The 27,824-nt window shown below is 44.4% G+C and overlaps 1 protein-coding gene across 2 annotated transcripts; it reads right to left on the bottom strand.

Moving 5' to 3' along the window:
• Window positions 1-15,354: 15,354 nt before the first annotated feature.
• ZBTB2 (zinc finger and BTB domain containing 2) lies at window positions 15,355-27,308 on the bottom strand. Of its 2 annotated transcripts, XM_054063800.1 has the most exons (3): window positions 27,154-27,308; window positions 22,898-23,081; window positions 15,356-20,947 (listed from the first exon to the last, which is right to left on the bottom strand). In XM_054063800.1, the coding sequence occupies exons 2-3, from the start codon at window positions 23,068-23,070 to the stop codon at window positions 19,594-19,596; spliced, it is 1,527 nt and encodes a 508-aa protein (XP_053919775.1). In that variant the 5' UTR covers window positions 23,071-23,081; window positions 27,154-27,308; the 3' UTR covers window positions 15,356-19,593. The 2 variants fall into 2 exon arrangements, with proteins under 2 accessions (XP_009562606.2, XP_053919775.1); XM_009564311.2 differs by lacking the exon at window positions 27,154-27,308 and having other exon boundaries at window positions 15,355-20,947; window positions 22,898-23,100.
• Window positions 27,309-27,824: the final 516 nt, after the last annotated feature.

Here is a 27,824-nt window from a genome sequence, read left to right as displayed (position 1 = left end):
TGATTGTAAGTTTCTATAAAAGATGCATATTTCAGAAGAAGTAGTGAGAATAAGATACTTCAGAAGACCTTGAAGGAAAAGAAGTCCATCAAATTCAAGATAGGTAACAGTATTCAGTGAGCCAAAATGAAAAACTTAAATCATACGCTTTTCCAGTGTAACTGAAGAATAAAAAGAAACCCAACAAAACAACGACATGAATATCTACAACAGATTTGGCACAGAGTAGTAGATTAAGGACCTGAGGCTCCTAAGTGGCATTTTCTAGGTTCCCCAGCTTCTGCATAGCTGGGGTATACTCCTCAGGGCACCGAATGTCTGGATGTGCTTGTGATTTAAATTCACAGATTTTGGACTTCAGACATGAAATCTTTCTAGCCATCTATGTTCTATGGCTAAGGATGTTTAGCAGCATTTGTAACTCAAAAGACTTTCATAGGTTCACACCTGAACTATTTTTGTAAAGCTACACATCTAATCTTCCTATCTCAGCTAAGGTGCTAAATCAAATACCTGCAAATACTTACCTTCACTGGTCACAGCAAATGCAGGGATTTCAAAACACTACAGGATACCTGTCCCTCTCCTTGCTTTCATTTTGCATCAGCAGGCAATGGTTCTCACTCCCCAGCTGTGGCATCTGGAGGTATAGATTAAACCAGCATCTCCCACTAGACATTGTGCTCAAGGCACGCAACCTCTGCCTGTCCTTTTGCAAGGTTTAAGCATTTATGCTATCCTGTTACTGGTTAAAATGAAGTCCCTAAACAGGCATCAAAGTAGAGATTGGGGGTGAAGACTCTCACAGGTTTGCGTGCTGTTTTCTCTTTTGTAATGCTATTTTAATGGCAATAGCTCAAGTATCCTGCCTGTTAACTCAACCTATGTAAGAGGATCTGGCTTTCCCATTCACATCCAGAGCATATGGGAGGCAGCTGTGTTCATTGAGGAACCTGCACAGCTTGGATACAGCAAGTGCCTGGGGATGGGCAGGCACCATGCCAAAGGGAGAGAGGATTCCTGAGATAGTAATATCTGAATGCAAAAGGCTGGATGTTTGTCATTCACGCTGCTCCATGGGAGGGGAGCAGGCCTGAGGAGGCTGATGGCCCTGCAAGGAACGGTGTGGTTTGGAATGAGGAATAATGTGGAGCAGAAGGTCGGTAGGATTGGCTGCACAGGATTTGGAGTCCTGATTTCAGGGAGATGGATAAGATGTCATAAAAGTGGGTGACTCTTAGCTCTGTGAACATTTTAAGATGCTGCTAACAAGATGGACGCTATCTTACCAGTCATTTAAATGACCGATGTCATTTCTAGTGGGACGCTAAATTTAGTCTTTACAGAGGTAAGAATGAAAGATAAGGGTGTAGTAAAAGGCTCCAATATCCTCTTAAAAAAATAATAGCAGGTCTTTAGAATTGGAAGAACAGTTTTAAGAAGTGTCTCCTGTTCTTCCTTGGGAATGACATCTGTTTCCAGAGCTTGAAAAAAACCGCATGCATCAGTCTTTGGTGCTGGGACTGGTGATATGATGAAATGAAGGAAGCAGAAGATCAATATGCCATGGGAGCTGCTTCTTGGGATGGTCTCTGTGTCAAGTCCTGCAGCAGCTTGACCCTCTCCTCGTAATCTAACCTACAGATATGTCCCTGCCTCTCCTACAAAGGCCCCATAATAGAAAGAATAAACAGCAAGATGCCTTTTCCTCTAAGCAGCTAAACAAGAAGGAAATTGTAAAATTTGCAAGTTTACAAACCAGTTGCTGTCCTGAAAGGAAGACATCCCAAGAAACCTTTGGGAAGCAGCTTGACAGCAATCCTTGACTCCTCCCTGGTGCAACTGTCCTCTTATCACCATCTTCTGTGTACCCTCATCCTTGCAGTGTAGGTGCCTCCTCTGCCCTGCTTGAGCTATCTGTCTCTCTGCTTAGTAAGCAGGATCCCTGAGAACTTTTAATATAATTTCTAGGAGATTTTCAGCAGACAGTCCCAGGGCTGGCACGATGTACTCAGCAGTGCCTGCCATTTCCCATAGAAACAGCTGTATGAAGCAGAAAACCTTTATTTACATTAGAAAAGACCTCTAAGATTATCAAGTCCAACCATGAACACACAACCGCCTGTACTAACACCTCTCCCTCTCACCTTTCAAGTGGCAGACATGAGGCTCACAGACTAAAAGACAGACAGAAAGAGAGGTGATGCTTAGTTGATCTTTGAGTTTAGCTACCTGGGTAGGGCCAAGTAGCTCCAGGCACAGACCCAAGGCAATCCAGAGTCCTGGGCTGCCTCTGCTCCATACTGCATCAGGAACGAGTGTGAGTTTCCCATGCTTGTGCATCTGTCCCCAGCCACTGGTGCTCTGCTCACCTTGTGTGTATAGAGACCCACTGGCAAGACCTCAAGGGAGGAAGGCAAGCCTGGGAGGAGTCTGCCCTGGGATGGGAAGTTTTCGCTAAAGTAAAGGAGGCTGGAGGGTTACTTACAGCTCTGAGGGAAAGCTGTGTGTGGGGAAGTTAGGGAAAAGGGGAAATATTGGCCAGACTGTTTGACATGATGACTGGAAAGGTCACTTCCCCACAGTCCCAGGCTGCATTGTGGGTGTTTATTCACAGGAAACTTTCCTTAGGCCAAATATGAAAACACCAGGATGGTATTTTCACTATCATTTCATGAGAGCAACTAAGAATTACAAAGACAAATACGACCTGCCCATTATTCTGGAGTTGACATGAACTCTTCTAAACTAGAATATTTGCTGAACAATCTTGAAAATAGCACTATTCTCTTTGGCACAAGTCTTCCTGCTGGGGTAATGCTTTTATTGGATTTTTTCATAATCTGTCTTGATCCTGCAATTGGATTCAGGCTCATACATCCTCTCTCCTCCCCACTGTAGAGGAAGTTAATGCCTCACAGATGCAGTGGAGGAACCTGCATCAGTACAAATAGTGTGGCAAAGGCTGAGTGTATTGCTTACAGTTCTTCATTAAAAAGAATCAGTAATTAAAAAAAAAAACCCAGACAAAGCCTTTAAACCAGCATTGACATTGATTGTTAGAAGTAGGCTCATATTCACTATGGCAGCATATCGATTACATTGAAATTACAGTTTTATTTTCTTTCACTCATAACCAGTAGTTGCTCATGGAAAGAACAGACACGGTATTTATTTCTGTAATAATTTTTGATACATCTCAAAGCTCTGGACATTCCTGTTATTCATTAGCTATTTATATTTCCAATAAAAGACATCACATTTTGTTTTCACTTTCCTATTAAGAGCATAGGTCACTGGGGAACATCAAACTGTACAATCTAAGCAGGAGAGACAATTTTGCTTAAAACTTCAAAACATCCTATTATTGGTTATGGCTAATGTACCAGAGCACAGTGATGATGTGCTAAGGCAAACCAACCCATTATAATTCTATTTCATACTGTAGCAACAAAAAACCTCGCCACATCGCTGAAAAAATAATGTAACATCTCTTGAATTTGAGTTGTAAATTATGTAAGGTATTGATTAATTGTCCTCATTTAGTGGCAAAGTACAATAAGCAAGAAAGTGGCAGTGAGTGGTACTGACAACATGCAGGGAAACAGACGAGCACAGTTGGAAGCCTGCAGGAGAAGAGACAAACATGCACCAAGTGATGTAAGATTACTGGAAACGAAACTGTATATCATGACAAACTTGGCATTAGAAGAAAATCTGAGAGGCTCCACAGTCAGTTGCGAAACAGAAAAAGATTGAAATGACTTGAAAAAAAGTGAGGCCTTTTATTGAACATTAATTTGGGACCTGTTTACAGTAACACAAGAAAGAAAAATAGCTCCTCCAGAGTAGCAGGGGTAGAAGGATGGCATGCAAAGAGTGAAAGCTTCCTGGGGGTTGTGGATCCTCCCCTGCACATACAAATGGGAAATGGAAGGGGAAAGGTGGGATCTTGTTTCTTATTCTCTACCTTTTGTCCTGTAGCCAGGAATTACACCATACTGGCTATACAGCTTACATTTTTATGTACTGAAATCTTATACTCTTTGGCATCAAGCCAACTGCATTTTAACCCAATGTGCTTTTCCAGAACTCAAGCCTGGACTGTTCCTCCAGGCAGAAATATTCTAAACTACTCATTCATATGTACAAACACCCATCATTAAAAAAATGACCTCCACCCATCTCCCCAAAAGCCCACACAAAACAAAACCCATCAAAACCTAAGAATGGAACCACTAAATTAAGTGAGCTCACTCCGTACACAGTGGAGAGAAAACTAGCTTTATAACAAATAAAGTCCATCAATAAATACTTAACTGCAGCAGATAGAGGCTTTACAGACACAGTGGCATCTCTGTGACAAAGTCCTTTTTAAAGAATATATTCATACATGTGAACATTCAAAGTAAGAATAGCTTTGCTTTAAAGATATGAACTTATCTTTAAAGTAACACTTAGCAACGAACCAAAGATGCTGTTTAGCTAGTGTTTTTCCTTTCTGTAGAAGGAGGTGGTGGGGGGTGACAACTAATTATGATCTGTTTAGTGTAAAGTTCAGTGCAGCCCATTTATTTCCCCTTGTTACTTGTTTTCTTAAGTAATAGAAAGGGAGACACCAAACCCCTCTAACTGGCTCCTATTCTAGATATAGGACATAGACTAAAGTTTAGAACATTATTGTTTGAATTTTAAATGAGCTAGACTGAAACATTAATGACTCTTCAGCTCAATAGACCTTAAAATAAACCGTCAAATATGCAGTGCTGAGGTTGTATTGTTTCAATGTTCCAGTGAAAAATCTATACCTCTTTTTGATTCTATTGTGAACTCAAAATGTAAGCAAACTATGGCAACAAAGGGTCCCTAAAGGGAGAAGATACTCTGTGGGGTTTTTTTTAGGCAAGAGGGAGTAGTAGTTGTGATGCCTGGAGAATTAACATTTCTCTTAACCTCTGAAGGCAGTGCTCTGGGCTGGAGGAGCAGCTGGATGTTTGTATATTCTATGTGTGCATGCGTGCATACATGTACCCTTCCACTGGCGGGACACACGCTATTTCTCCTCTCTGGATGGTGGGACAGGGAAGTGCAAAAGCTGCACTCCCATCACTGGGAAGGGTGATGCTGAAGACCACTTACTTCCCCTTGGCCTTGCACTGCTCTGGGGCAGCTGGAACACAGCGTGTGAGGGAAGTACTGGTGTTTACACCCTGCTGAAGTTTCTCTGCCACCTGCCTGTCAGCTCCTGGCTCACTCCCAGCAGGGCTGCCGACAGAGTGTAGGGGACACAAAACACTCCCTTCAGGCTATAATCCCTTCCCATCCTGTTCTCCTTACTCAGAGCTGGGGGAACCTGTCACACCTCAGCATTCCAGGGGCTGCTCAGTAAGGACACCATTCTTTGCTGCACCTCAACACCTTCTTCTGCTTCCACCACCTCTTCCTGCAGGAACTGGATGCTTAGATCCAAAGAAAGGCGTCCCTTTCCCCTCAGAAGCAAAAATTTCAGGAACAGTGACGTATCCTGGAGTTCAGGAAAATCTCCAGCTCTATCTCTTATCCTTCAGAACATCTATTCCCATATATTCCTTCCTACATACATATGTATCTTTCTCTTTCTTTCTTTCTTTCTTTCTTTCTTTCTTTCTTTCTTTCTTTCTTTCTTTCTTTCTTTCTTTCTTTCTTTCTTTCCTTCTTTCTCTTTCTTTCTTTCTTTCTTTCTTTCTTTCTTTCTTTCTTTCTTTCTTTCTTTCTTTCTTTCTTTCTTTCTCTCTTTCTTTCTTTCTTTCTTTTTCTTTCTTTCTTTCTTTCTTTCTTTCTTTCTTTCTTTCTTTCTTTCTTTCTTTCTTTCTTTCTTTCTTTTTCTCTCTCTCTTTCTTTCTTTCTCTCTTTCTCTCTTTCTCTCTCTCTTTCTTTCTTTCTTTTTCTCTTTCTCTCTCTCTTTCTTTCTTTCTTTCTTTCTTTTTCTCTTTCTTTCTTTCTTTCTTTCTTTCTTTCTTTCTTTCTCCCTTTCTTTCTTTCTTTCTTTCTTTCTTTCTTTCTTTCTTTCTTTCTTTCTTTCTTTCTCTCTTTCTTTCTTTCTTTCTTTCTCTCTCTCTTTCTTTCTTTCTTTCTCTCTCTCTTTCTTTCTTTACTTCCCTCCTTCCCTCTGTCCCTCCCTCCCTATCTATCATTACCTCAAATTGCTTACATTGGGAAAGACAGATACTCATCCCAAGCTCTCCTGCAAGTGTTCCCATAGTACAGTGTCCTCACCAAGATGCTGAGGGCAAGGGCAGGTCAGGGCAGTGAAAGTGTCATCTGAATGTGCCTTCTGAATGGCTGAGTGACACCAAGGCATCAGCTTCCTTCTGGTCTGCCCTGCATGGGAGGTGCAACAGTATAACAAAATTATTTAATCATCAATGAAGATGAAAAAAGATTCCCCCTTGTGTACCTATCCCTGCAAGCCTTGGGACTTGGGGTTTTCAGTGCCCTGTGGCCCACTCTGCAAAGGGCTCTGCTCTCTGGGACAAGCATGCTGCAAGGCAAGGCTGCGAGAGACCTTTCTGCCCCCCTTTGGCTTTCCAGTGTAGCCTTTCAGTATAGGAATGCTGGTATGGAAATTCTGTTTGGAGTACGCAGTGCCTGCCCCTGTGAAAGGCAGCCGGACAGCCAGCCTGGATGCTTTGGTGGTTGCACTGGTGTGACTGCACCATCTAGTGCTGTCTTCTGCAAACTCACTGCTCTGCATCTCAAAGGGTTCCGAAGGGAAAATGCAGATTCAGTCCTAGATTGCTCACTGTATGCAGCGCCAGTCTGAATCAAGCCAGGAAACAATGAAGCAACAGCAGAAATGAGGCCCAGACCCTCAGCAGCTGCTCACTCAGCTCCTGCTCAGGCGCTGCCCTAAGGCACGGATCCCAGGAAAGCCTGATGTGTGCAGGAGCAGCAGCATTATCTGCCAGAAGAGCAGCATGTGTGCTGGATGCCGAGGCCAGAAAGACACAGGGTCTGCAGTTTCTGCAGCCTTGCAAAGGTAACTGTTTGGTAGCTGCTGATAAGCTTGAAAGTCTGAAGAACTAACTGCTACTGGAAAGGTGTAGACTCAACTTCTAAGCTGGAAGGCAGGAAGATGCTGGTTTATCTGAAAAGCTTTCAGAAGCAGATCCACCAGCAGCTCAGATGCTGAGTCTCTGCTGGTCCCTGGGGTGATAGAGAGGACACCTGTGGTGTGATGAGAATGGAAAATAGGGAGCACAGGAATCATTAGCCTTAGCCAGGGGTGATACTACCTTCCAAGATATCCTCTAGCACATATATAGCAGATATAGTGCTATCTATGCCAAAAGATGAAAAACAGAGGAGACCTCAGGTAAAGTAAGTGTAATGGAAAAGAGCTGGTCTGTCTCTATGCAGAAAGGAGAAAGCAAAATGGTGAAGTAGAGGCACACCCAGAGTCACTACTGCATGTAAGTAGTTATGGAAAATGTGTTTAATTAAAGAGCAATCTCGAGTCAGTTAAATGCACTGACAATGCCTGGTATAGAGTCACCGGCTGAGTTTGCCTCATCGACTCTTCCTGATAGTCTTCCAGAATCCATATTGAGAGGTGGTGGTGACATGATAGTTATATCTTAGGATAGAAATAACTAAAGCAGAGGATTTTAGGGATGTAACTTCTGGGATACACACAACACTGACACTAGACCATGAATATGTAGGAAATCAAGGGCCTTAATCCTGTGGCAGTCCAGTGGCTGCTCCTTGCCCTGCTGAGGATCCTAGTATGGAGGTGATGGTGGCAGGTAATGACCACTGCTATACCACATTTCCCATAGAAACAGGAGCCCAAATGTAGATGGTGGATGTGGGCACTTATCAAGGACTGTTTCCACTTAGCAAACACCTAGTTTCAATTGTAGGCACCTGTGGGCAAGTCACTACCCACCCACTGGCTAGGGCTAAATTAATTCTGTCTGATGGACCAGCAGTCCTCCTGACTTTACTCTTAGGTCCTCTGATAGGTGCTTTTAGGTATGGATTTACCGAAGAGTCAGTGGTGCATGGACCCATGGGGAAAATAGTAAACAAGTATAAATTCCCTTTACAGCCCAGTTTGTCTCATATTGATGCACCCCTCTTAGCCTGTTACAAACAGGTGCTGCCTTAGCCCATCGCAAGCTAGTTAGCATTCCATATTGCAAGTTCCCTCTTGATGCTCTCCATTCTCTTGCTGAACCAACAACACAGGCTAAAGAATAGGTAACCATTGGCAAGTCTCATCCCCTACAAGTTTCCTGCATTGCATTGAAAGAAGCCTAATGACAAGTGGCAACTAACAGCAGATTATGGAGGCCTGACTGTTGCTGCCAAGCTGCTCACTGCAGCTGTATCCATAGTCAGTCCGCCTAATGATGGATAACAGCTATTGATGTGAAAGATATGGGGTTTATGATTCCACCACTGGAGGTAGATAGGATGAGATTTACTTAAAAACTTAAACCATACTTAAACCACAGTACGACCACACGTGCAGCTCACGCTGAATTGGTTAAAGACCCGGAAAAGTTAAAATTTCCACAAGAGGTCACTGTAGGGCAGAGCATCTCTGGTGTCTTAAGAGCTGGCGGCTTCACAGAACTTGTAAACAAGCTATGGACACTTGCTACAACACCCCCGAGTCAACTGGGGTAGCGATGCCAGAAGAAGAGAAACAAGGTCCTAGTCCCAATTTCATCTTTTGGGGAGTCACGTGGATAAGTGGGAGAAAAATCAGCCTCTGATTAGGTGCTACAAGAAATCCGGTGGTTACCCCTGCAACAGAATAAGAAAGGAATTATGTGTTGTGCTAGGGACGTTAGGATCTTAGAGGGAATACACTCCAGAATTCCATATAGGAGCCTGGCCACTTCATAACTTTGTAAAGAAAAATGTCGTCTGGGAATGAACCCCAAAACGTAACAAGGCCTCAGAGCTGTTAAAGAAAACCATAAATGTGCATCAGTCACTGATACTCATACATTCCACATGGCCCCTCTCACTACATGTCCAGATGGGAGAGAAGGGATATGGGTGGGGAACAGGGCCATAGGCTCTACCTGGATCCACACAAGATGCCATCACTTTGGGCTCCAAATCACAGCAGAATTTTATGTAAGAACACAGTCATATATAACAATAAGACTACTATTAAAAAATTATGAAAATAAAACCTAATTTTGAACAAGAAACCATAGATTTTGTCTTTGTGGGAAGAGTGGTGAAACTGGGCAGTGGGGTTATGAAGGCAAATACACCCCCCCTCTAGTAAAGCTTTATAGAAATCCTAAAGAGCAAGGAGTGCCTCACTCTGAAAACTTTTTGCACTTCACTGAAATATTAATCAGGAAAGATAATAAGTATAGTCTCTCTCTTTACTGCACTTTCTTAACTGACACTTTTGTTATCACTTTTGTTATCTGAGAACTGTTTGGGAAAATAAGGTGATCTCGAGAGTATAAGTTGTCATTAATAATGCTTCTTAAAGTGTCTTCTTTCTGTCAGATGCGCTAACCAACCATGTGCCATTTGGAGAGATACCAGTCTTACAGAACAACCGGCAAGGCTGTGGCAAAGCCAGGAGTTTTATCCATGAGGCTTAATTCAGGGATGCTAACACTTGCTCTTTTGAAGACTTCACCTTTTTGTCACATTTGTTAAAAAGCAATGCCTTTAATGCTCAGTATAGCTACACGTGTGCACCATGCAAAGGTCTGCACGACTGACCCAAGATCCTGGCAGATATCCCAACCCAATCCCCTCATGAGGGGCAGCAAGGACTCCCTCACATTCTTCTCCTCTTTCCTGTGAGGAGTCAAGGGCAGAAGCAGGGGTGTCTCTTGCACGTGTTCTCAGGTGAAAGGGAAAACCGAAGCTGGAATTAGGAAATAAAAATCTGAGAAAGAAGGAGAGAGAAATACAGTCTTGTGTTGTAATACTTGAAATACTTGTTTGGTATCATTCCAGCTGCACATGCAGCGTCCCGTGCCTGCACACTCCACCAGTTGTTATAGAGACTTTTTGCAGCCTCCCCCTTCCTTCAGCAGCTCCTTTGCAGCCTCACTCCAGTGAGAGGCTCTCACTCTCTTTCTTTCCCAGTCCTAAACCTAATCCTAAACCTACATCCTGGTTGCAAGTTGAGCCTTGTCCAAAACCCTCAGCCCTGATGTGAGACGAAAAACCCATTGGGAGGGCAGACTGTGCCCCCTCGGTCACATTTAGATGACTTGTTCTGGGTTGTGGCTTTTGTGCACCAAGAGTGGAGTCTAAGAGAGCGCTGAGCTTGTGGCCTTCTTGACAGGTCCAGTGTGGCTGGCTGCAAAATAAACCTTGGCCACAAACATCCGTGATGGATGATACCAAGAAATGCACCCTCTTGGTCCTATCAGACATTGAAGGATTTTGCAACTCACCTTGTTAAAGACAAACTGAGGAACCGCCCTCTTCAATATTGCTTGCAAGCTGGTGCTTCTGCAAAACTGCCTGCTTCAGTCAGAGCAATTAAACGCTATCCAGGAGACACCTTAGAGCCTGGAGTGTTGCTTTTTTATAAATGCCCTCTCTCCTTTATGCTCAGTGGCAGGGGTATCAGTGCTAAGTGCCAGTGGTATTGTATACCTATTTCTTGGTCCTCACAGCCATGTTTAATTGCATTCCTTGACAGCAACAGGAAACAAATGTTCTCATTTCTGACATGCAATCACCACTGAGGTGTGGCACTACAAGCGAGTACTGCTACCAGTAGCTACATGCCAGAGCAAATAAATCCTTTTGGCAGCAGCAGCTGCACTTGTTTCCTCTCACCATGAAAAACCTCAGCTCCTGTGAGCACTCTGCAGGAGACCACTAGCAGGGCATGACCACATGCAGAGTAATTCATCACCTCACACTCTCTTGCAGGGATATAAGAAGCAGGAAGATATGTTATATGGCATTGCAACACTAGGTGACTCAGTGGTCTAGCAAGGACTTGTGTTGAGACACAAATACAGGTCTTAAGAACTTTTAATTTTGTTAGTACAACTTCTTTTTGGAGCAGAAATTAACTCTTTTAGGAGCAAGAGGATCCATCTCTCATAGTTTCTGAAGAGGCAAAACGCATTAATACAACCATCATCTCCAAATTCCTCGTACGTTCTTCTCTTTAGCATGCAGATACAAATCCCATGCTAAGAGATTTCTGACCCTCCAGCTAATGAGAATCAAGGGTGGTGATCCCATTCTCTGTGGCAAGTGTACTGTATTCGGTAGCACCTTCTCTTTCCTGGCTGGCAGGGGCAAGGGGAAAGCACCAGCCCTGAGGGGAGCACTATCATCAGAGCACTGGTGCCCCTCGGCTGGCAGAGCAGAAGCCACATGTTCTCAATTCTGTCTGTGAAACACATTGAATGGCAGAAGCCCCTGCCCCCACTCTTGCTCTAAGATAAAGGCATGGTCCAACTGCAAAGTGAAAACTGTTATCATTGCAAGCAGCCCAAGAGACACATCTGCCTTGCAGAGTTATTGCAGAAACCTCTGAAATATCTATAAATGCAAAATACCTCAGTGTTTTCCTCTTAGGAGGAAACAGTTAATAGAATGTTAAAAACCGAAACAAAACTCTGAACCCCACCCCAAAACAGGAAAGGCAGTGTCCTTAGAGGCATGGTCACAGTTTTTTTTACAGCTTAGGTGGCTGCTTTGCGAGTAACTGCCCAGCTCTCTGTTATTCTCTCTCTGTTTAATTGGAGCTGCTGTTTCACCACACATCAGCGTTCCACTCTGCATGCTGCGGCTTTACACAGAGGTGAACACTGATTCCAGATTTCAGCTGATTCCTTCAGCTGATTTTTGCTTTCGTTTTGCTTGCCGCGGATGGAGCTCAGAAAAGACCAGTGACACTGTGGCCCTTGGCTCTGAGACATAGCTTTACTCATGGAGACTCCCTAGAGCAGCAGTTTTGTGGCCTCAAAATCGCTCTGGCTTGTAGGAAAGTTGTTATATCGCCCCAGCCAGTCCAGTTTCAACTACAATTGTGGTGTAACTAAACCCACTGGGAGTACTCCATTTCTCCTACCCATGCCAGAAGTGAGTTTTAGGTGGTGCAAGACCAGGAAGCTCTGTGGACACCTAGCACCAGGAGAGGCTGTGTCCTTGCACTTAGACAAGCTTTGGCACTGGCAAAAGTGGGATGTGTGGCTGATACAGAACTGGACTGTGGTCACGGCTGCCTGGCACCAGCTACAACACCACCAACCAGCACGCTGCCACCTGGCATGTGTGCTGCTGGTACAGCTGCTTCAGGGTGACAGCCGGCTGCTGCAGATCAGACTTTGGGTGAACCTGCATGCTCTGGCCTCTCAGACCTGAAATTCAGTGCATAAGTTGCTGTTCTGTCACCACAAATGACTCTTGACATAGAGAGAGGAACACATTCCTTACAGAAACCTCATATATATGACAGGAGGGTGGTGCAGGGTGACACTGACACCCTTCAGGTCATACCTGTGGTATGGTTTTTTTTAACATGTAGATCACACTACGGCTTTACTGAAACAAAACAGGTAGGACAAGAAAACTTTAATAAACTCTATGAACAAGGGTGAAATTTCTCCAAAGGTTCTTTTTCAGTTCTTGCTCACAAATTGGTACTGAGTCTCTTTCCTTTATTAATATTGACAAATATGTCTCACATATGTCTCTAAATGAGATTGAAAAAAAATTTGCTTAAGAATGCTGTCATATCAAAGAATAAGATTTCTGCTGAACAATTATGGCTCTATATTCTGTGTACATGTCTGTGCGCCAGCAGCTGGAGTGGTGGTGGTTTGGTGATGGGGCATCATCTTCTTTTCCCATAAGCAAATCATATGCTTTGAGTGCCTATTTCCTTTCATGACTTCCAAGTACTGCAGCTGGGTGGAAGGACCTGACCCAGTGTGTGTGTAATGCTCCTTGTTTTCCAGGCTTCACTCTTTTGTCAGGCTCTGAGGAAAGACCAGCTCCTGCTGGTATGGGAAACTCATGTTGGAGGTTTAACAATAGCACAGAGGCTGTGACCAGTGTCAGTGTCCAGGGCTCCTTGAAAACATGTGCTTTTCCTCATCCGAGGCTGAGCTTGCAGGAGCTGACTAGCTATGTTACCATGAAATCAATCCAATTTGGACTTCTTTTTAGGGGAAAAGGTTTTGGTTAGTCCTGAATAGCAGATGTGATGGTCTGGTATATATCTATAAAAATATAAAATAAAATATAATAATATTTACAATTACATATTTTCTTGTCTGTGAAAATACAAAGTTCCTCCTCGTGTACCTGCTATTGCAAGCCTTGGGACTTGGTGTTTTCAGTGCCCTGTGGCCCACTCTGCAAAGGGCTCTGCTCTCTGGGACAAGCATGCTGCAAGGCAAGGCTGCAAGAGGCCTTTCTGCCCCCCTTTGGCTTTCCAGTGCAGCCTTTCAGTATAGGAATGCTGGTATGGAAATTCTGTTTGGAGTATGCAGTGCCTGCCCCTGTGAAAGGCAGCTGGACAGCCAGCCTGGATGCTTTGGTGGTTGCACCAGTGTGACTGCACCATCTAGTGCTGTCTTCTGCAAACTCACTGCTCTGCATCCCAAAGGAGACTGCACTGGTTTCTCACAGGCTGATGTGGATTGCACCTCAAATGTGCGTGGAATCATACTGCCTCTTTCATAAACACCCCAAAAGATGGGGAAATTGATGTGGCAAAGACAGCTGTTTTCCCTGACAGGTGAGCTTCCATCCAGCTTGGACAGCTGTGAAAGAGGAAAAAGCATGACCGCACAAGTTTGCATCAGTGATGTATGTACACAATATGCACGTGTGGAGTAACAAGCTCCTTCAGCGGACTCCGAAGGGAAAATGCAGATTCAGTTCTAGATTCCTCGCTGTATGCAGTGCCAGTCTGAATCAAGCCAGGAAACAATGAAGCAACAGCAGAAATGAGGCCCAGACCCTCAGCAGCTGCTCACTCAGCTCCTGCTCAGGCGCTGCCCTAAGGCACGGATCCCAGGAGGACCTGATGTGTGCAGGAGCAGCAACATTATCTGCCGAAAGAGCAGCACGTGTGCTGGATGCCGAGGCCAGAAAGACACAGGGTCTGCAGTTTCTGCAGCCTTGCAGAAGTAACTGTTTGATAGCTGCTGATAAGCTTAAAAGTCTGCAGAACTAACTGCCACTGGAAAGGTGTAGACTCAACTTCTAAGCTGGAAGGCAGGAAGATGCCTGCCTATTCCAAAAAGCCTTTGCCAGCGGATCCACTGGTAGCCAAGGTGCTGAGACTCTCCTATTTCCTGGGGTGGCAGAGGGGACAGCTGCGGCGTGACAAAGGAAGAAGGATAAGCACTCTTACCCTCAGTTAGACACCTCCTTTGCTTATAAACATGTGGGTTGGTGACTCTGTGAGTTAATGATTGTATAATTTTTTGAAGCAGTAAGGTAGAGTATTGAGATTTTAGACTAGTTTGTTGAAAAGGGGTTGATCCGTTGCTTTATTTTTACCTAATGAGCTCATGAAACAAAGCTTGATTCATAGAGTACCTTGCTCCACCAATTTGAGAGACCCAAATGAACCGTAACAACTACAAAATAATTCACTGCTGAAACTGGAATTATACAATACAGTAGTGACAAAAAGGAAAATGCTTTAACCATGTGGTTGAGAGATTAAAGCATAGGATTGAATAAAACATGGATTTATCAGGAAGGTCCCTTAGAAAGCGTAGAGGCTCCTTCAAAACCAGGACTAACAGAGTCAGCAGACTAGAGACAAGCTATAGGTTTGCATGCTGGAGAGGTGGGGTGTCAAGCGGAGGTACTACAAGGAGAGGCAACAGTTACTGACAGCTGCTCAAAGACCAAGCTGAGCTCTGCATTTTCATTCACATGATCTGTTCAACAGCACGGATGCAGAGACATGCATAGCAGCAAGGCTGTACTGCGGAGGAAATCTGATTTCATGGTTTTGGCTGATGTCATTAAAATATATCCTTTTCAATGGCAAGCTTGATAGAAGCCTGTATTTAAGGGCAGTTTCTCTTCTAGAGATGGTCATGGATCATCTGGCGAGTATACATTAATGAGTCATGCTGCTAAAGATTTGTTCCTTCTTTCTGTGTTTTATTCTGGTCCTGGTATAAGTGGGATTTCATTATCCGCTGACAACAGCAGGCATTTGTGCAAACAAAAACAAAAAACCAAAATGAGAGCTGTAGAAACAGAAACGCATCGCCTCAGGTAGGACAACAGCTGGGCTTTTTAAACAGACACCCTTTATCACCACTGGTAGTGTACCACCTAGATTTCATTATGAACCTATGATGCTGTAACAGTGTAATGTTTACAGTGTTGAAGTCGGAATGTTAAGTGGAACTTGTCTTCTTTAAGTAATCTAAATAATCCCAATCATTCATAGCTATGAAGTATCTTGCCACCTGGAAACATTTATTGACTTCTAGGAAGTAATAAATAAGAGTCAATGACAGACCTCCAGAATGAACACTCCCTTAGTTGGTTTTACTTTTTAAGATTAAAAGGTGTGGAAATACAGTCAAGGAAAAGAACTTTCACTTGGTTAAGAATGAACCAATTTGGTCTTCGATTGCTTGAACTGAAGATAACTGAAGAACCATATGTTAAAAAAGGGTAATCCTGCTGTTAAGCAGATTGGAAAAAAACATTGCAAGGGACTGTGATGCCACTGAGCACCACAGAACCTGCTCTTGTCTAACCAGCTTTCCTTTAATTAATATAAAAAGTTTTTGTAATGTCACTGACTACCTTTTGTGACTGAAAGTATTATTTTATGGGATTTGGAGCTGAAAAGCCAGAATGCAGATTTTTCTAAACATCAAGATAGCAACTTAAGGCTCTCCAATGTAAACAGGAGCTCAGTTTAAACTATTTGAACTGTTTGTAACGCTAGAATCTTCTAATAAATTCTCCCCCAGCAGAAACAGAATGATTATCAGACCACTGACCAAGAGGACACTTGACACAAAGTTGACAAATATTGGTAGCTTGCAAAGGACTGCAATCTCTACTTTCAGAAGTGATAATCATCTGTTTTTCTCTATTGAGGGGATGATTTGTAGGTTTTTGGTACTTCTCAAGTCAAGGCAGAGGGGTCTTGTCAAGTGACATGCCAGGGAAATTAACTTTGAAGTTAGTCCCTTGGAAATACACTGGGTCTGAAGGTCCAGCCCACAGTCTTGAATGATGGCAGGTTTTTGCCAGCTATTCAGTAGTTCCGGCAAAGGTCTCTTCTTTCATTTGGCAGAAAATTCACAGCTTCAGCAGGTGAGCAGACTGAATAAGTAACAAATTGGTCACAAATTTGAGGTAAAAGTTTCAAGGTAAAACCTGAAGTTATTTCTAATCTCAATAATAATTCAGGTGGGGTTTAGCAAAGAACATAACTATGGTTGTGCTGCAATACCCAAATTCTTGATAGAGTTGTTAATAACCAGAACACACTGTTTCTAATTTGCCTAGAGGAACAAAGCTGCTCAAGCAGTGAGAGACAATGACTTAAACATCACTATGGAGCACCAGACAATAAAGGGTAGTTTAAATAAACCATTATGACATCTGAACACATATAAAAATAATCTCTTTATTGTGTTTTTTTTTCTTTACCTGACAGTGTTATTTCGTAAGAATAAATATTAACAGATGAAAGTATCTCTGCTGAGCCTGCATGTTTCTTGCAGCAGCAGTGCTGTCATAACCAACTTCTTCCTGTGGCTGCTTGTTCACTGCTCCTTCTTTCTGGGCAGTACACGAGCTTGCAAGGCCACACTGCTCACTAGACGAGGGACTGGCCCAAGTGAGAGTCACTGCTTCCCACGTTCTTCACCCTGGATGTTGCCAGCAGCAAGACTGGCTTCAGTGAGCCACCTCTTTGCTAATTTCTGCCCTTGCACAACCCACGAATCCTCTGAAACCCTCTGCAGAGTTACAATAGGGAAAAACATTTGACCAAAAAATACCATTTTTTAAGACTGGTGTTTTTTTCAGTGGAATCAGTTCACTTGAGGCCATTCAACATGTAACTGAGCAAACATGGTGTTCTCCAAAGACTGGAGAAGGAGAGGTGAAAGCAGGAATAAGCCAAGGACCTGGGGTTGCTCACTGTCTCACAAAAAATGTGCACATGTGTATGCTTCTGATACAACCAGCCACCTGGGGACTTGAGCCGAACTGTTGTATTCTGCACTGGAGCAGAGCTGGAGCTCTGAAAAAAAAAAGAGCATCTCACCAAGCAGTAACTTATAGTTGAGGCAACAGCACCTTTAGCAGCCGTAGTCATTTTGGAAATGAACTCATGACTATACCCTGAACCACAGATACCCTAGAAACCAACCTTACCCTGAATTAAGAAAGATTTGGGTTTTTTTCTCCCACTCTGAGAGGATTTCAAACTAAGTGAGATGAAATAAAAACCATATTCAAAGAAATTACATTGGTAAATGAAGATCCTAAAAGATTTTAAATGGGCAACACTAAAACAATTCTGCAAGATGTTACTTTTTTTAACCTAAAACCACTTCTATACTTTGAAGTCAAGTCAACTGATTTTAGATCTATTACTCTAAGAGAGATAATAAACTCAACATCACTTACAATAAACTTTACAGTAATTGTCATGTTATAATGAACTGGAAAACCAAATACGCAGTGACTCTCTGTGCTAAATCCACTGTCTTAGGTTTTAGTAAGCTATTTGTTCATTTGTATGACTGATGTTTTAGTCTGGTATACAGAACATATTGCTTGGCTTTTAAACCAATTCAGTAAGAGCTCTTTCAGAGAGATCGAAAACCAACAACCTTTCACCTTCAACTCAATAAATTGTATCCCATTTAATTCAGTTTTTATTCAATGATGTATAAAAACTTACAAATCTGAGAACTTAACTATACACAAAAAGATGATATTCAGTTTAAATGTATACACAGAGAAGAGCTGTGGTTTGTGACTTGCCCTCTCCTGCCCCTCCCCTCAAAACACACACTGTCTCCATTTATGACGGGGCATGTATTTTGTCCGCTTATGCCTTGTTGGCCCTGTAATTGCTTAGTGGGCTTCATTGCTGCTGTCAGTTTAGTTTTCTAGGCTACCAGCAAAAAATCTGCGCATCTATATAAAATAAGAATCAGCAACTTGATTTTTAACACAAAGATGCAGTGCTACCATCAGTAGTAACTAAAACTACAGAGTTCACTCTTTCAGTTTTTGCAGACTTTGTCTTGGCTTTGAAAATAACGGGACTCTGTCACAGAGCAGAATTTGCCTGTCAGCATTACTGACTCACTTAAAACAATGATGATTCCGTGTTGCTAGAACGTCTCTGTGCCACTTGTTCTTCCTCTTAACTCATACCATTAGACCAAATGAAATCATGGACATTCCTTGCCTGAGTAAGGCAATAAAGCTTTCCTCTCTCCTTTTATCCAGAATGACTCAAACTTAGAAGCTAACAACACATGCATGCGCTGCACTAACGATGGTACAGTGCTCACCAGTATGTCACTTCTCTAGTTTCCTTTGTAGCTTGGGTGACAACACTTACCTACCAGCTTCTGTTCAACAGGCCAATAAAAATGCACACAGCTCAGAACATTTTAAATTTCATTAAAACTAACCTGTGCAATGACTATTTTTGTCAAACAACTAAAAGACTTTCTAGGCTGAATCTGAGAGTAGACGGCCAGTTACTTAAAAAGGACGTGTGCATTTATTTACCTGTACCAAATATACACACAAACACTTTCTATATATATAAAAATCTTTATACATATACAGTATTTTATATATATATATAAAGATTGCCATCACATTATTATTACAGCTACTTAAGTCAAAATTTGACCAAGTAACTACTTTGCTTGACTCAATGATGCTATCTGAAACAGATACCCAAAGGCATACTTGAAGGAAAACATAAGGCTAAAAGAAACCAAACACCCTCAGGTCTTTCTAATTCAATGAACGGAGATTTTTCCACTCATTGATAAAAGTTCTGAGGGTTTTAAGTTATAACCTTAACCAACTTGCATGTGGACTTTCATAAAGTATGGTATTTCATTTCTCAGATCTTCTCAAAATGCCTTTTACCGGGGAAACTAATATATATATATATATCTATGTATCTATACAGATAGATAGATATATTCTTTGCTTACCAAACTGATACTCTGTTTCACATCACGCTAGCCATTGTAGCTAAATACACTTTTAAGCAATCTAAAGTTTTGTTTAAAATCTATTAAATTCAGATTAACTAATACTATCAACATAGTTAGCTGGATTATTTTTTTCACTCATTCCTTTGTATTAAAATCAATTACACTGTGGCTTGATGCAAAAGCTTTTTGTTTGTTTTGGTGGGAGAGGCAAAGTCCAATTTCCTAATGTGCCAGTACAGTTCTGGTTGCTGAAGACAAAGGGCGGGAAGGAGACTGGTGGAGAAGATGGCAGGGATAAGTGAAGTAAGAGGTGGGGGGGAAGAAAAAAATCGATTTAATAAAAAATTAATACGGAAACTTTAAAAAATCGATACAGGTTTCACATTCAGTCTAACAACACTGCTTCCTGCTCCTTTTTGATGGAGGCTAACACTGCATTATCAGTCTCTGTGGCTTCTGTGTCCCCACCACCTAGCAGGATGGAGCGATCTTCTTCTAGTGTAAAGACAGAGTTTTGATTTTGGCACGAATGTTTGACTACTTCATTGGGAGTTGAAAATGTTTTGTCACACAAGTTACATTTATAGGGCTTGTTGGTCTGTACTAGCATGTTGTCCATTTGACTGCCTTCCTCAAAAGTACAGAGTTCCAGAGTCTGTTTATCCACCATCGTGTACGTGTCCATGCTCTGGTTTAGGCACACGTGTCTGGCAGCCTGGTTAGCCCTACAAAAGCTTTTGTCACAAGTGCTGCACTTGAAGGGCTTGCCAGTGTGTATGTACATGTGCTCCCTCCAGTGGCTTTTCTGAATAAATTTGCGACCACAGACAGAACATTCGTATTTCCGTCTTTTTACTTCCCTCTCTTGATCTGCCTGCTCCAAGTTGTCTATGTCGGCAATATCAGAAGGGGGCGGTGTCTCTGACTGTTGCTGCCCATCAATTATCGGGGAGTCTGAGATGTGCTGTAGCTCGCTGTCACTAATCATCCCTGCTTCAGGCACTTCCATGGCATCTTTATCAGCTGTGTTGTTACAGAGAGACAAAGAAATACTACTTTCTCCCTGCTGGTTAGATGTGAAGGGAACTCCTGTGTGAATCTGCAGGTGCTCACGCAAACTACTTCGCAAATTGAACCGGCGACCACAGAGGTGGCAGGCATAGTATTTTGGGAAGCTTCCATTTCTTTTCATAATACTTGGCTTGACATGTGCTATTGTGAGTGAGGCAGGCTGTTCATCTGAAGAAGATGCTTCCATGTTGGTCTCTTCTCCTGCAGGTGAATTATTACCAGCAGCAGATACCAATTCTGGAGATAAAGAAGATGGTAATGGGTCAGAAGTGGACATATTTGTCCGGGACACTTGTGGCAGAGGTGTAGCTAGCTGTGAGCCTTCAGAAATCTGTTCTTGGTTCATCCTTGATGTCTGTGGCCTTGGTTCTCGCCCGAGTTTGTCAGTCGCTGATGTAACCTTAGTGGGATGTCTTATCTGGTGATCTGCAATCTGAATGCCATATAATGAAGATGCTAATGGAAAAACTTGATCCGGGTGAGAAAAAGTTCCCTGACTTGCAAGGCTGGCCTCTTGAATTAGTGGATATGCATGCAGAAACTTTATTCCCTGTTCTAGTCGGACAGGGTCAATGAGTTGCGGTGCCATCTTCCCAGTGTACATCAAATGCAAGAGATAACTGAAGATATCTGGCTGTATGTCAGTCGCTTTCAAACGGACACATTCACTGAAAGGTGAAACAAAATGATCAATGAGAGATAAGGAAAATACTTTTTTACCAGATCTAGGTTATTCAAGCACTGACAAAAATTAGAGACATCTACTTAAATTCAAAATTAAAATTTTGAAATGCTTTAACATAAAAAAGCTAATCTTACTTGCCTCTTGGAAGATGACATTTTTTTTCCTCAGGGAAGTAACTGCCTTGAAAGACAAAGCTGTCCCATTGCAATCTACACCTCTCTAAACTGCTATGTTAGAGACTTTTTGTCACATATTAATATATTTTGCAAATTGCAAAGATATTTCCCCCTCTTTTTGGTTGGATTCAAACACATTTGTAGCTGAAGTAAAACCTGCTACACTGAAGTCCAATTCACAAGCTTTTCTCGGTACTTCACCCTGAAAACACCTAAAATTCATCTGGCGCTTGCCTGTTTGACTTCTATGGCTCACTAGTGTTTACAGTTACAGTTCTGCAAATGTGTGGTGTCACTCTGTCTCAACTGCATTACGACCTAGAAACCATGCAGGACAGGGTGTGAATCCCCTGAGGATCTGATGTAACAGGTCTAGCCTGAACACATCTAACCCATGGAGGCCAAGCAGAACGGTTGCTTCTTTCCTTGAATGCAGAGGAAGAAACAGTAGAACCAATGGTACCACCTGGTTAGCCTAACAGTCTCTCGGTTAGGGCACTCAACAAAGGGAGACACTTTGGCTGCGATGCCCTCCTCTGCCTAACAGGTCTGAAACCAAGACCATCCTCTAGCTGAAAGCATGCCCTATACATCAACCTTTAGGATACTCTGGACTGAAACACCCACTGATCCTCTGGCTGTAGCTGGATGTCTGTGCAGAAAAAGAGGGAAGTTTCAGAAAAGAAGAAAGAAAATCAAGAACATTTTGGTTAAGCCAGTTAGCTAACAGGAGAGGATCTGGGATTCTAATAATTTTTTAGAGTTATTTCTAGCTCTTGTATTAAACAAACATAAAATAAAATATGGAAATCCAAACATGACTGCGCACTGTGGTCTGACTGCTCTAACCCTAGTAGGCCACTAAACTGAGGAGTTCTTCCATTTCTTGAAGTGCACCCTCCTTGAGCTCTCTCAAGGCTTTTTTAATTCAAATATAACACTCAAAGGTAAACTTTGTGATGCTGTCTTCCAGAGATCACTATGTGCTCTGGATGGAACATCAAGACCAATACATCTGCCTGCAGACCTGTCTCAGAAGTGCAAATGCACTTCTGTCCTTGATGTTTACTTTTGGCTAAAAACTCTTAGACAAGGAGTTAAGAGTTTCACTCACTTAACAAACTTTTTGAGATAGTTCAAATAACTGGGAGAAATAAAAGACAAAAAAAAAATCTTTAAAACAGTCTTACACGTTCCTTATCCAAAGCTCTCTATATAAGGCTGCCTTGCTCTCCACTCCCCCCAAAAACCCAAACAACAAAAATCCCACCCCCTCCTTATTTTCCATCACTATGTAGTATTTTATTATTTCACTGTCTTCAGTAAACTGTCAAAAAAAATGAAACATATTAACCTCTTTTTGTAAGTCCATTTTTCAAAATCTCATAGCAAACATTTATTGCGTTGTATACAACCTTACAGAAATGTCAAGAATATCCCAAGTACACAGTAGAGGATAGTCAGTGGGTGAAGAGAAGTGCAAGAGTGAAGACGGGATCCTTTAAATATTAAATTCTAGGAATTCTGTGGTTTTTTAAGGATAAAGAAACTGTGCTAAATTATAATATTAATGTTAATGAATCACAGTTCATCTTTAACACATTTTAAAGTTAGACTAGAGCAGATAAGACTGGATTCCATGCTCCGCATGTCATAGCAAGAAGCAAACTCAACATTTTCAGGTTTCAAAATCTTGCTAGACCTCCTTACCTTAGCTAACAGAACAACATTTAAACAGTGAACCCTCTTATAGTTACCTTGTTTGATGAACAAACAACATCTTGAAGTAGTTGGAGAAAGAAGCAAGGACCGATTTGTGTGCCTTGAAGTAGACATCACCAATGGCAACTGTGCAGTCACACAGGAAACCGAATTCTCTCTGCGCATTTAGTTGTTGCAGCAGAATAAGCCCATGGTTGGCCAAATCCATTTTTGTACACTCTGAAAAGCAAATCACATCCATGTAAAACTTAACAGTAAATGCACAGATGCAACAGTAGATGTCTCTTAACAGATATTTTCCTCTAATATCTATGTGTCATGCTGTTGTAACATATCTTAATCCCAAGCTACTGTACAAATGATATATTTTACATAGGCAAGGATTTCTGTTTCATGACAGGCGATGATTCATAAAGGTGATCTGCCTGGGCTTAAAGAGCAAAGCAGAGCCAGTACTGAAGAGTTCTGAAAAGGCACGGGAGGACTTGAATACAGAAACATGAATAGCTAAAGGAGAGGAAGAATTATCAATGAGTTGTAAAAAAATACATTTGTAATGGGAAAAACAAAGCATTTTGGCTACCACCTGTCTGTTTAAACAGGAAAAATAAATCCCTCATCTGCTATCAGTCATTCGCACCTAAGTGGATGGGAGAGACCAGAGTAGAGCCCAATAAAAGCTATCTAATTTTAATATAAAATATATAGAGAGATACTGAAAATTTGGGTTAAAACTATATGTCCATCCAGCTGAATTAAAATGCAGCATTAAATAATAAAACACTTCTGATGGTTATGCCCCTCCCTGGAAAATACTAGATACATATTCAAGACTTTCCAGTCTGAAACAAAGCATTCATTCTAGGTATCAGCAAGCTCTCTGGACTATTAGAATAAGAGGGGCCAATCTTTCCACTCAATAATGATTTATTTATTTTTTGAAATCAGCTACAATAGCATTTTGTAAGAAGCCTGTGTGCTGGAGTGCCTTACACTTGCCTAGCAAATCAAGAAACCCTAGAGGCCAGAGGTGCATTTCTGCCTATTGCTGGCCATCAGCACAACATAGGATAACAGTGAAACATTGCAGCAACCTGAGCCCCCCTAAACCAGGGCTTCTGCAGGCCCCCACTCTCCTTGCACTTCCCTGAACCAGCTGCTGGAGGCTATCCTCACAGGACTACTTAAGAACTATAAACTTTTACTCGATTTACTGGATTTGGGGGCAGCCTTGGAAGCAAGTATTGAAAACTTGGGTAAAAAAATAGCCAGTGAAACACATTAGGTCATCCATCCATAAAGCTGGATGGCTGAGTATACAGCACGTAAGATCAAGAAGTGGATATGATCTTAACCAAACCAAATACAGCTTTGGGCAGAAAAAGTGAAAGTATGAAGTAACATAGGTCTATATGTAGTCATATAAAATAGCAAGAGAAGTCAACAAAATACCTGGGCGCATTATGCCCAGAACAGATACTCTATGAACAGAAACAAAAGAGAAGATGAAACACAGAGAAGTGAATCAAAAGCAGTAGATTTATAAAAAGATTTGAGGTTTTTCCCTTTCAAATTTAATACGAAGTTACTGAAACTTTAGGTGAGGTACAAACAGCTTGTTTCTTCTTCACAGTAAGAGTACAGCTTTTTGGGAAAGAGAATGAATGTGTATTCCATATATGCCGATATGTCTAGCCATAGGAGAAATGGATTCTGCTCGCTGGAGTGAAGAATGCCCTTGTATTTAAACCACTAACCAGGCTGACCAAATACATTGCTTTGCATTCACATGGATCAGAACTCAATTGAGTCAGGATTGCAAAGGCAAACAAAGAAATAAAATTTAAGATACAGTTGATTATTTTCTGACAGTAAGAGGGAAAAAAATCAAGTTCCAACTTTCCTCAGGCCCATCCTCTCCTTCCCAAATTATTATTTGGATACTTATGTTTGTACAAAGAATATACCAAAATCATCTCCCTCTCTTCAAAAGACGGAATGCTTGCTGTCAGCAAGAACAAAAATCATACTCATTGTTACTTAATCCTGCAAGATGCTCCATGCAGGTAGACTTTGTGATGTAACAGAACACACGCTACCATTTTTTTTTTTTTTAGCTTTAATTTAGATTATTCGGTGTGCTACATTATTTAACTCATCAGTGTGGAGTCTGGTTTGCACTTGGACAGCGAAGTTTGTCAGGCAGAGCAAACCATCAATGTAAGGGAACTCCAATTCAGAAAGGCATTCTTTCTAGTTACTATTATTCTGTGTTAGTTTAGCTTACAGTTTCGCACTTATCCAAACAGCGGTGACCGTGGCAGCTGAAGTTGTCACCCCTCATCAGAGGCTTGAATTAATCTTTTCACAAAACAATATGGTGTTCATACAGGCGTGCAACAGTAAGTGTGTATTTAAGAAATATTTAAATACTTGAACTGAAAGCAGTAGAATTGCACTCTAAGGAAATGATACAGCAAAGGGTAAGGAAAGCGCTTTGTCTCCCACACATAGAGAACAGGACATGATGGGTATGTCTATGTTCAGGAGTGTTACCTATCACAGAATCATAGAATTGTTTTGGGTTGGAAGGGACCTTAAAGCCCATCCAGTTCCAACCCCCCTGCCATGGGCAGGGACACATCCCACCAGACCAGGCTGTCCAAGGCCCCATCCAACCTGGCCTTGAACACCTTCAGGGTGATGCCCCTGGCAACCTGTGCCAGTGCCTCACCACTCTCATCATGAAGAAATTCCTTACGTCTAGCCTAAATTTGCCCCTCTCCAGTTTATACCCACTACCCCTCATCCTATCACTACAAGCCTTTGTGAACAGCCCCTCCCCAGCTTTCCTGTAGCCCCTTCAGAGACTGGAAGGTCGCTATAAGGTCCCCTCGGAGCCTTTTCTTCTCCAGGCTGTAGCTAAATAATATTTAAATAATAATAATATTAATATAGTATTTAAACCTGTAACTAAATAAACCCATGATTAACCCCAGCAAGGTTACATTTTGTTGCTGGGCGATTCCACAACCGTGTGAAGGATTTCCTGTGCCTGGAAATCCCGCAGGGACAGCAGACAGGACGGCCCCGCTCATCCGCTTCGAGTCACCCCATTTGCTCACGGGTGGAAGAAAAACCACGCCGGGCCCAAATCCTTTGGGGAAACGTACGTTTTATTTGGGAGAACCCGGAGGGGAAAAGCCGAGTCGAAAAGGAGAAAAGGCCGGGAACGCACCGCGCCGGAGGCGGGATGAGCCGAGAAGGGAAAGGCCGGGAGGGACGAGGCGGGAAGCCAGGCCAGGCCCCGCCGCCGCCCCGCGATCCCGGAGCGAGGCCGCTCGGCGCCCGCCCCCCCCGCGCTGGGCCCCGGCCCCGCCCCGCCTCGTCTCAGCGGAGCCGCGCGCGGGCCCTGGCAACGGAGGGGGAGCGGAGGGGGGAGGGAGAGAAGGCGCGCGCCCCTCGAGCGCTCCCGCCGTAGCGCGGTGAGGAGGAAGGAGGGGGGGAGGGGGCGTGGCTATGCCGCCCGCCCTCTCTCTCCCCCCGGAGCCACGCTCGGCCTCTGTGGCACAGGTGACGGCGCCCTTCCATTGGCCACCGGGGCGGAAGGCCGGGCGGCCGCGCGGCGCTCTCACTGGCTGCGCCCCGCCCCTCCTCCTCCTCCCCTCTCTCTCTGTGTGTCTCTCTCCCCCCCCTTGCCCCCCTCCCGCGCACGCCACGCGCGCACGGACGGAGACGGCGCGAGACGCAGCGCGAGCGAAGCCGCCAGGGCGCGCGAGACGGGGAGCCGCTGCCGCCGCCGCTGGGGCCGCCCAGCCTGCGAGGAGAGACAGGCGGGGCCGCCCCCTCCCCGCTCCCCGCCCTCCCTTCCTCCCCTCCCTTCCCCCCCCCCCTTCTCCCCGCCCTGCGCCGGATGCCGCCGGGCCCCAACCGGCCGAGCCGAGCCCGGCGACACCGGCCCCCGCCCCCTCCCTCCCCTCAGCTCGGGCCCATCCCCCCCCGCGCTGTGTCCCGGATGGAGCCGCCCGGCCCGGCCCGGCGGGGGTTTGTCAGGAAGCCAGGCAGCCCCGGCGGCGCCAGCCGTGGCTCTTCTCCTTCTCCTCCTCCTCCCCGCTCCCCTCCTCGGCGCGGCCGGGCGCCCCCCGCACACAATTGAGGAGGCGGAGGCCGAGCAGGCCCCGCCGCCTCAGCGCGGGGCCGCGGCCGGTGCGGGCGCACGTGTGGGCGCCGCCGGGACCCCCCCCTTTCCCCTCTCCTGTCCCTTGCGGTGCGCGGTGCGGCCGGGGCTCACCTGGGGGGGGCGCGGGGCCCGCCTGGTGCCGCGCGCGCCGCCGCCGTCTCCGCGCGCAGCAGCAGCAGCAGCAACAACGGAGTCAGCGCGGCGGCGGCGGCGGCGGCGGCTTTTCCTGTCCGGTTACGTTAGGGTCACATGACCGAGAGCGGAGCACAGAGGCTGCAGCGAGGAGCCCCCGTCGGGGGGGAGGGGAGGCGGCGAGCGCTGTGGCGGCGGCAGCAGCAGCAGCAGCAGCAGCAGCAGGAGCCACCCAGCCCCCGCCCGCCCCTCCCTCCCCCGCCCGCCGCGCCGGCGGGACCGGCCCCGCCGCCGCGCCCCGAAGCAGGCGTACTGCTGCTTTAAAACTCCCGGGCGTGGAGACGGTGCAGCTGCCCTCCCCCCCATGCCCCCCTTCGCCGCCTGGAATAACGGGCCGGGCCGGGCTTGGTGCGGGGACGGGGCGGCGCTGCGCCCGCCGCTGCCGCCGCCTTCTCGGCGCCTCGCTGCGGCGGCAGAGGCCGATCGATGCCGGCGGGCACCGGGGGGCTCCTGCCGGGCGGCACTCTGGTCCTGCCTCGGGTCCTCCGCCGCTGGGGAGAACCATTGGGCGCGGGTGCGTCCTTCCTCTCCCCGCCGAGCCACCGGCGATGAGGGACAAACCGGAGGCTGCGGGAGCAGGGAGGGGGCGT

The sequence above is a fragment of the Cuculus canorus genome, chromosome 3, assembly GCF_017976375.1.
Source record: "Cuculus canorus isolate bCucCan1 chromosome 3, bCucCan1.pri, whole genome shotgun sequence".
In the NCBI taxonomy this organism is placed as follows: domain Eukaryota; kingdom Metazoa; phylum Chordata; class Aves; order Cuculiformes; family Cuculidae; genus Cuculus; species Cuculus canorus.
This window is presented reverse-complemented; position numbering and strand designations above follow the sequence as displayed.

Excerpts from the sequence above, each read along its gene's own strand:
- ZBTB2 (XM_054063800.1), bottom strand. The coding sequence starts at position 23,070 with ATGGATTTGGCCAACCATGGGCTTATTCTGCTGCAACAACTAAATGCG. Across the intron at positions 20,948-22,897 it reads TTGTTTGTTCATCAAACAAG|TGAATGTGTCCGTTTGAAAG; the intron begins GTAACTATAAGA and ends TTCACCTTTCAG.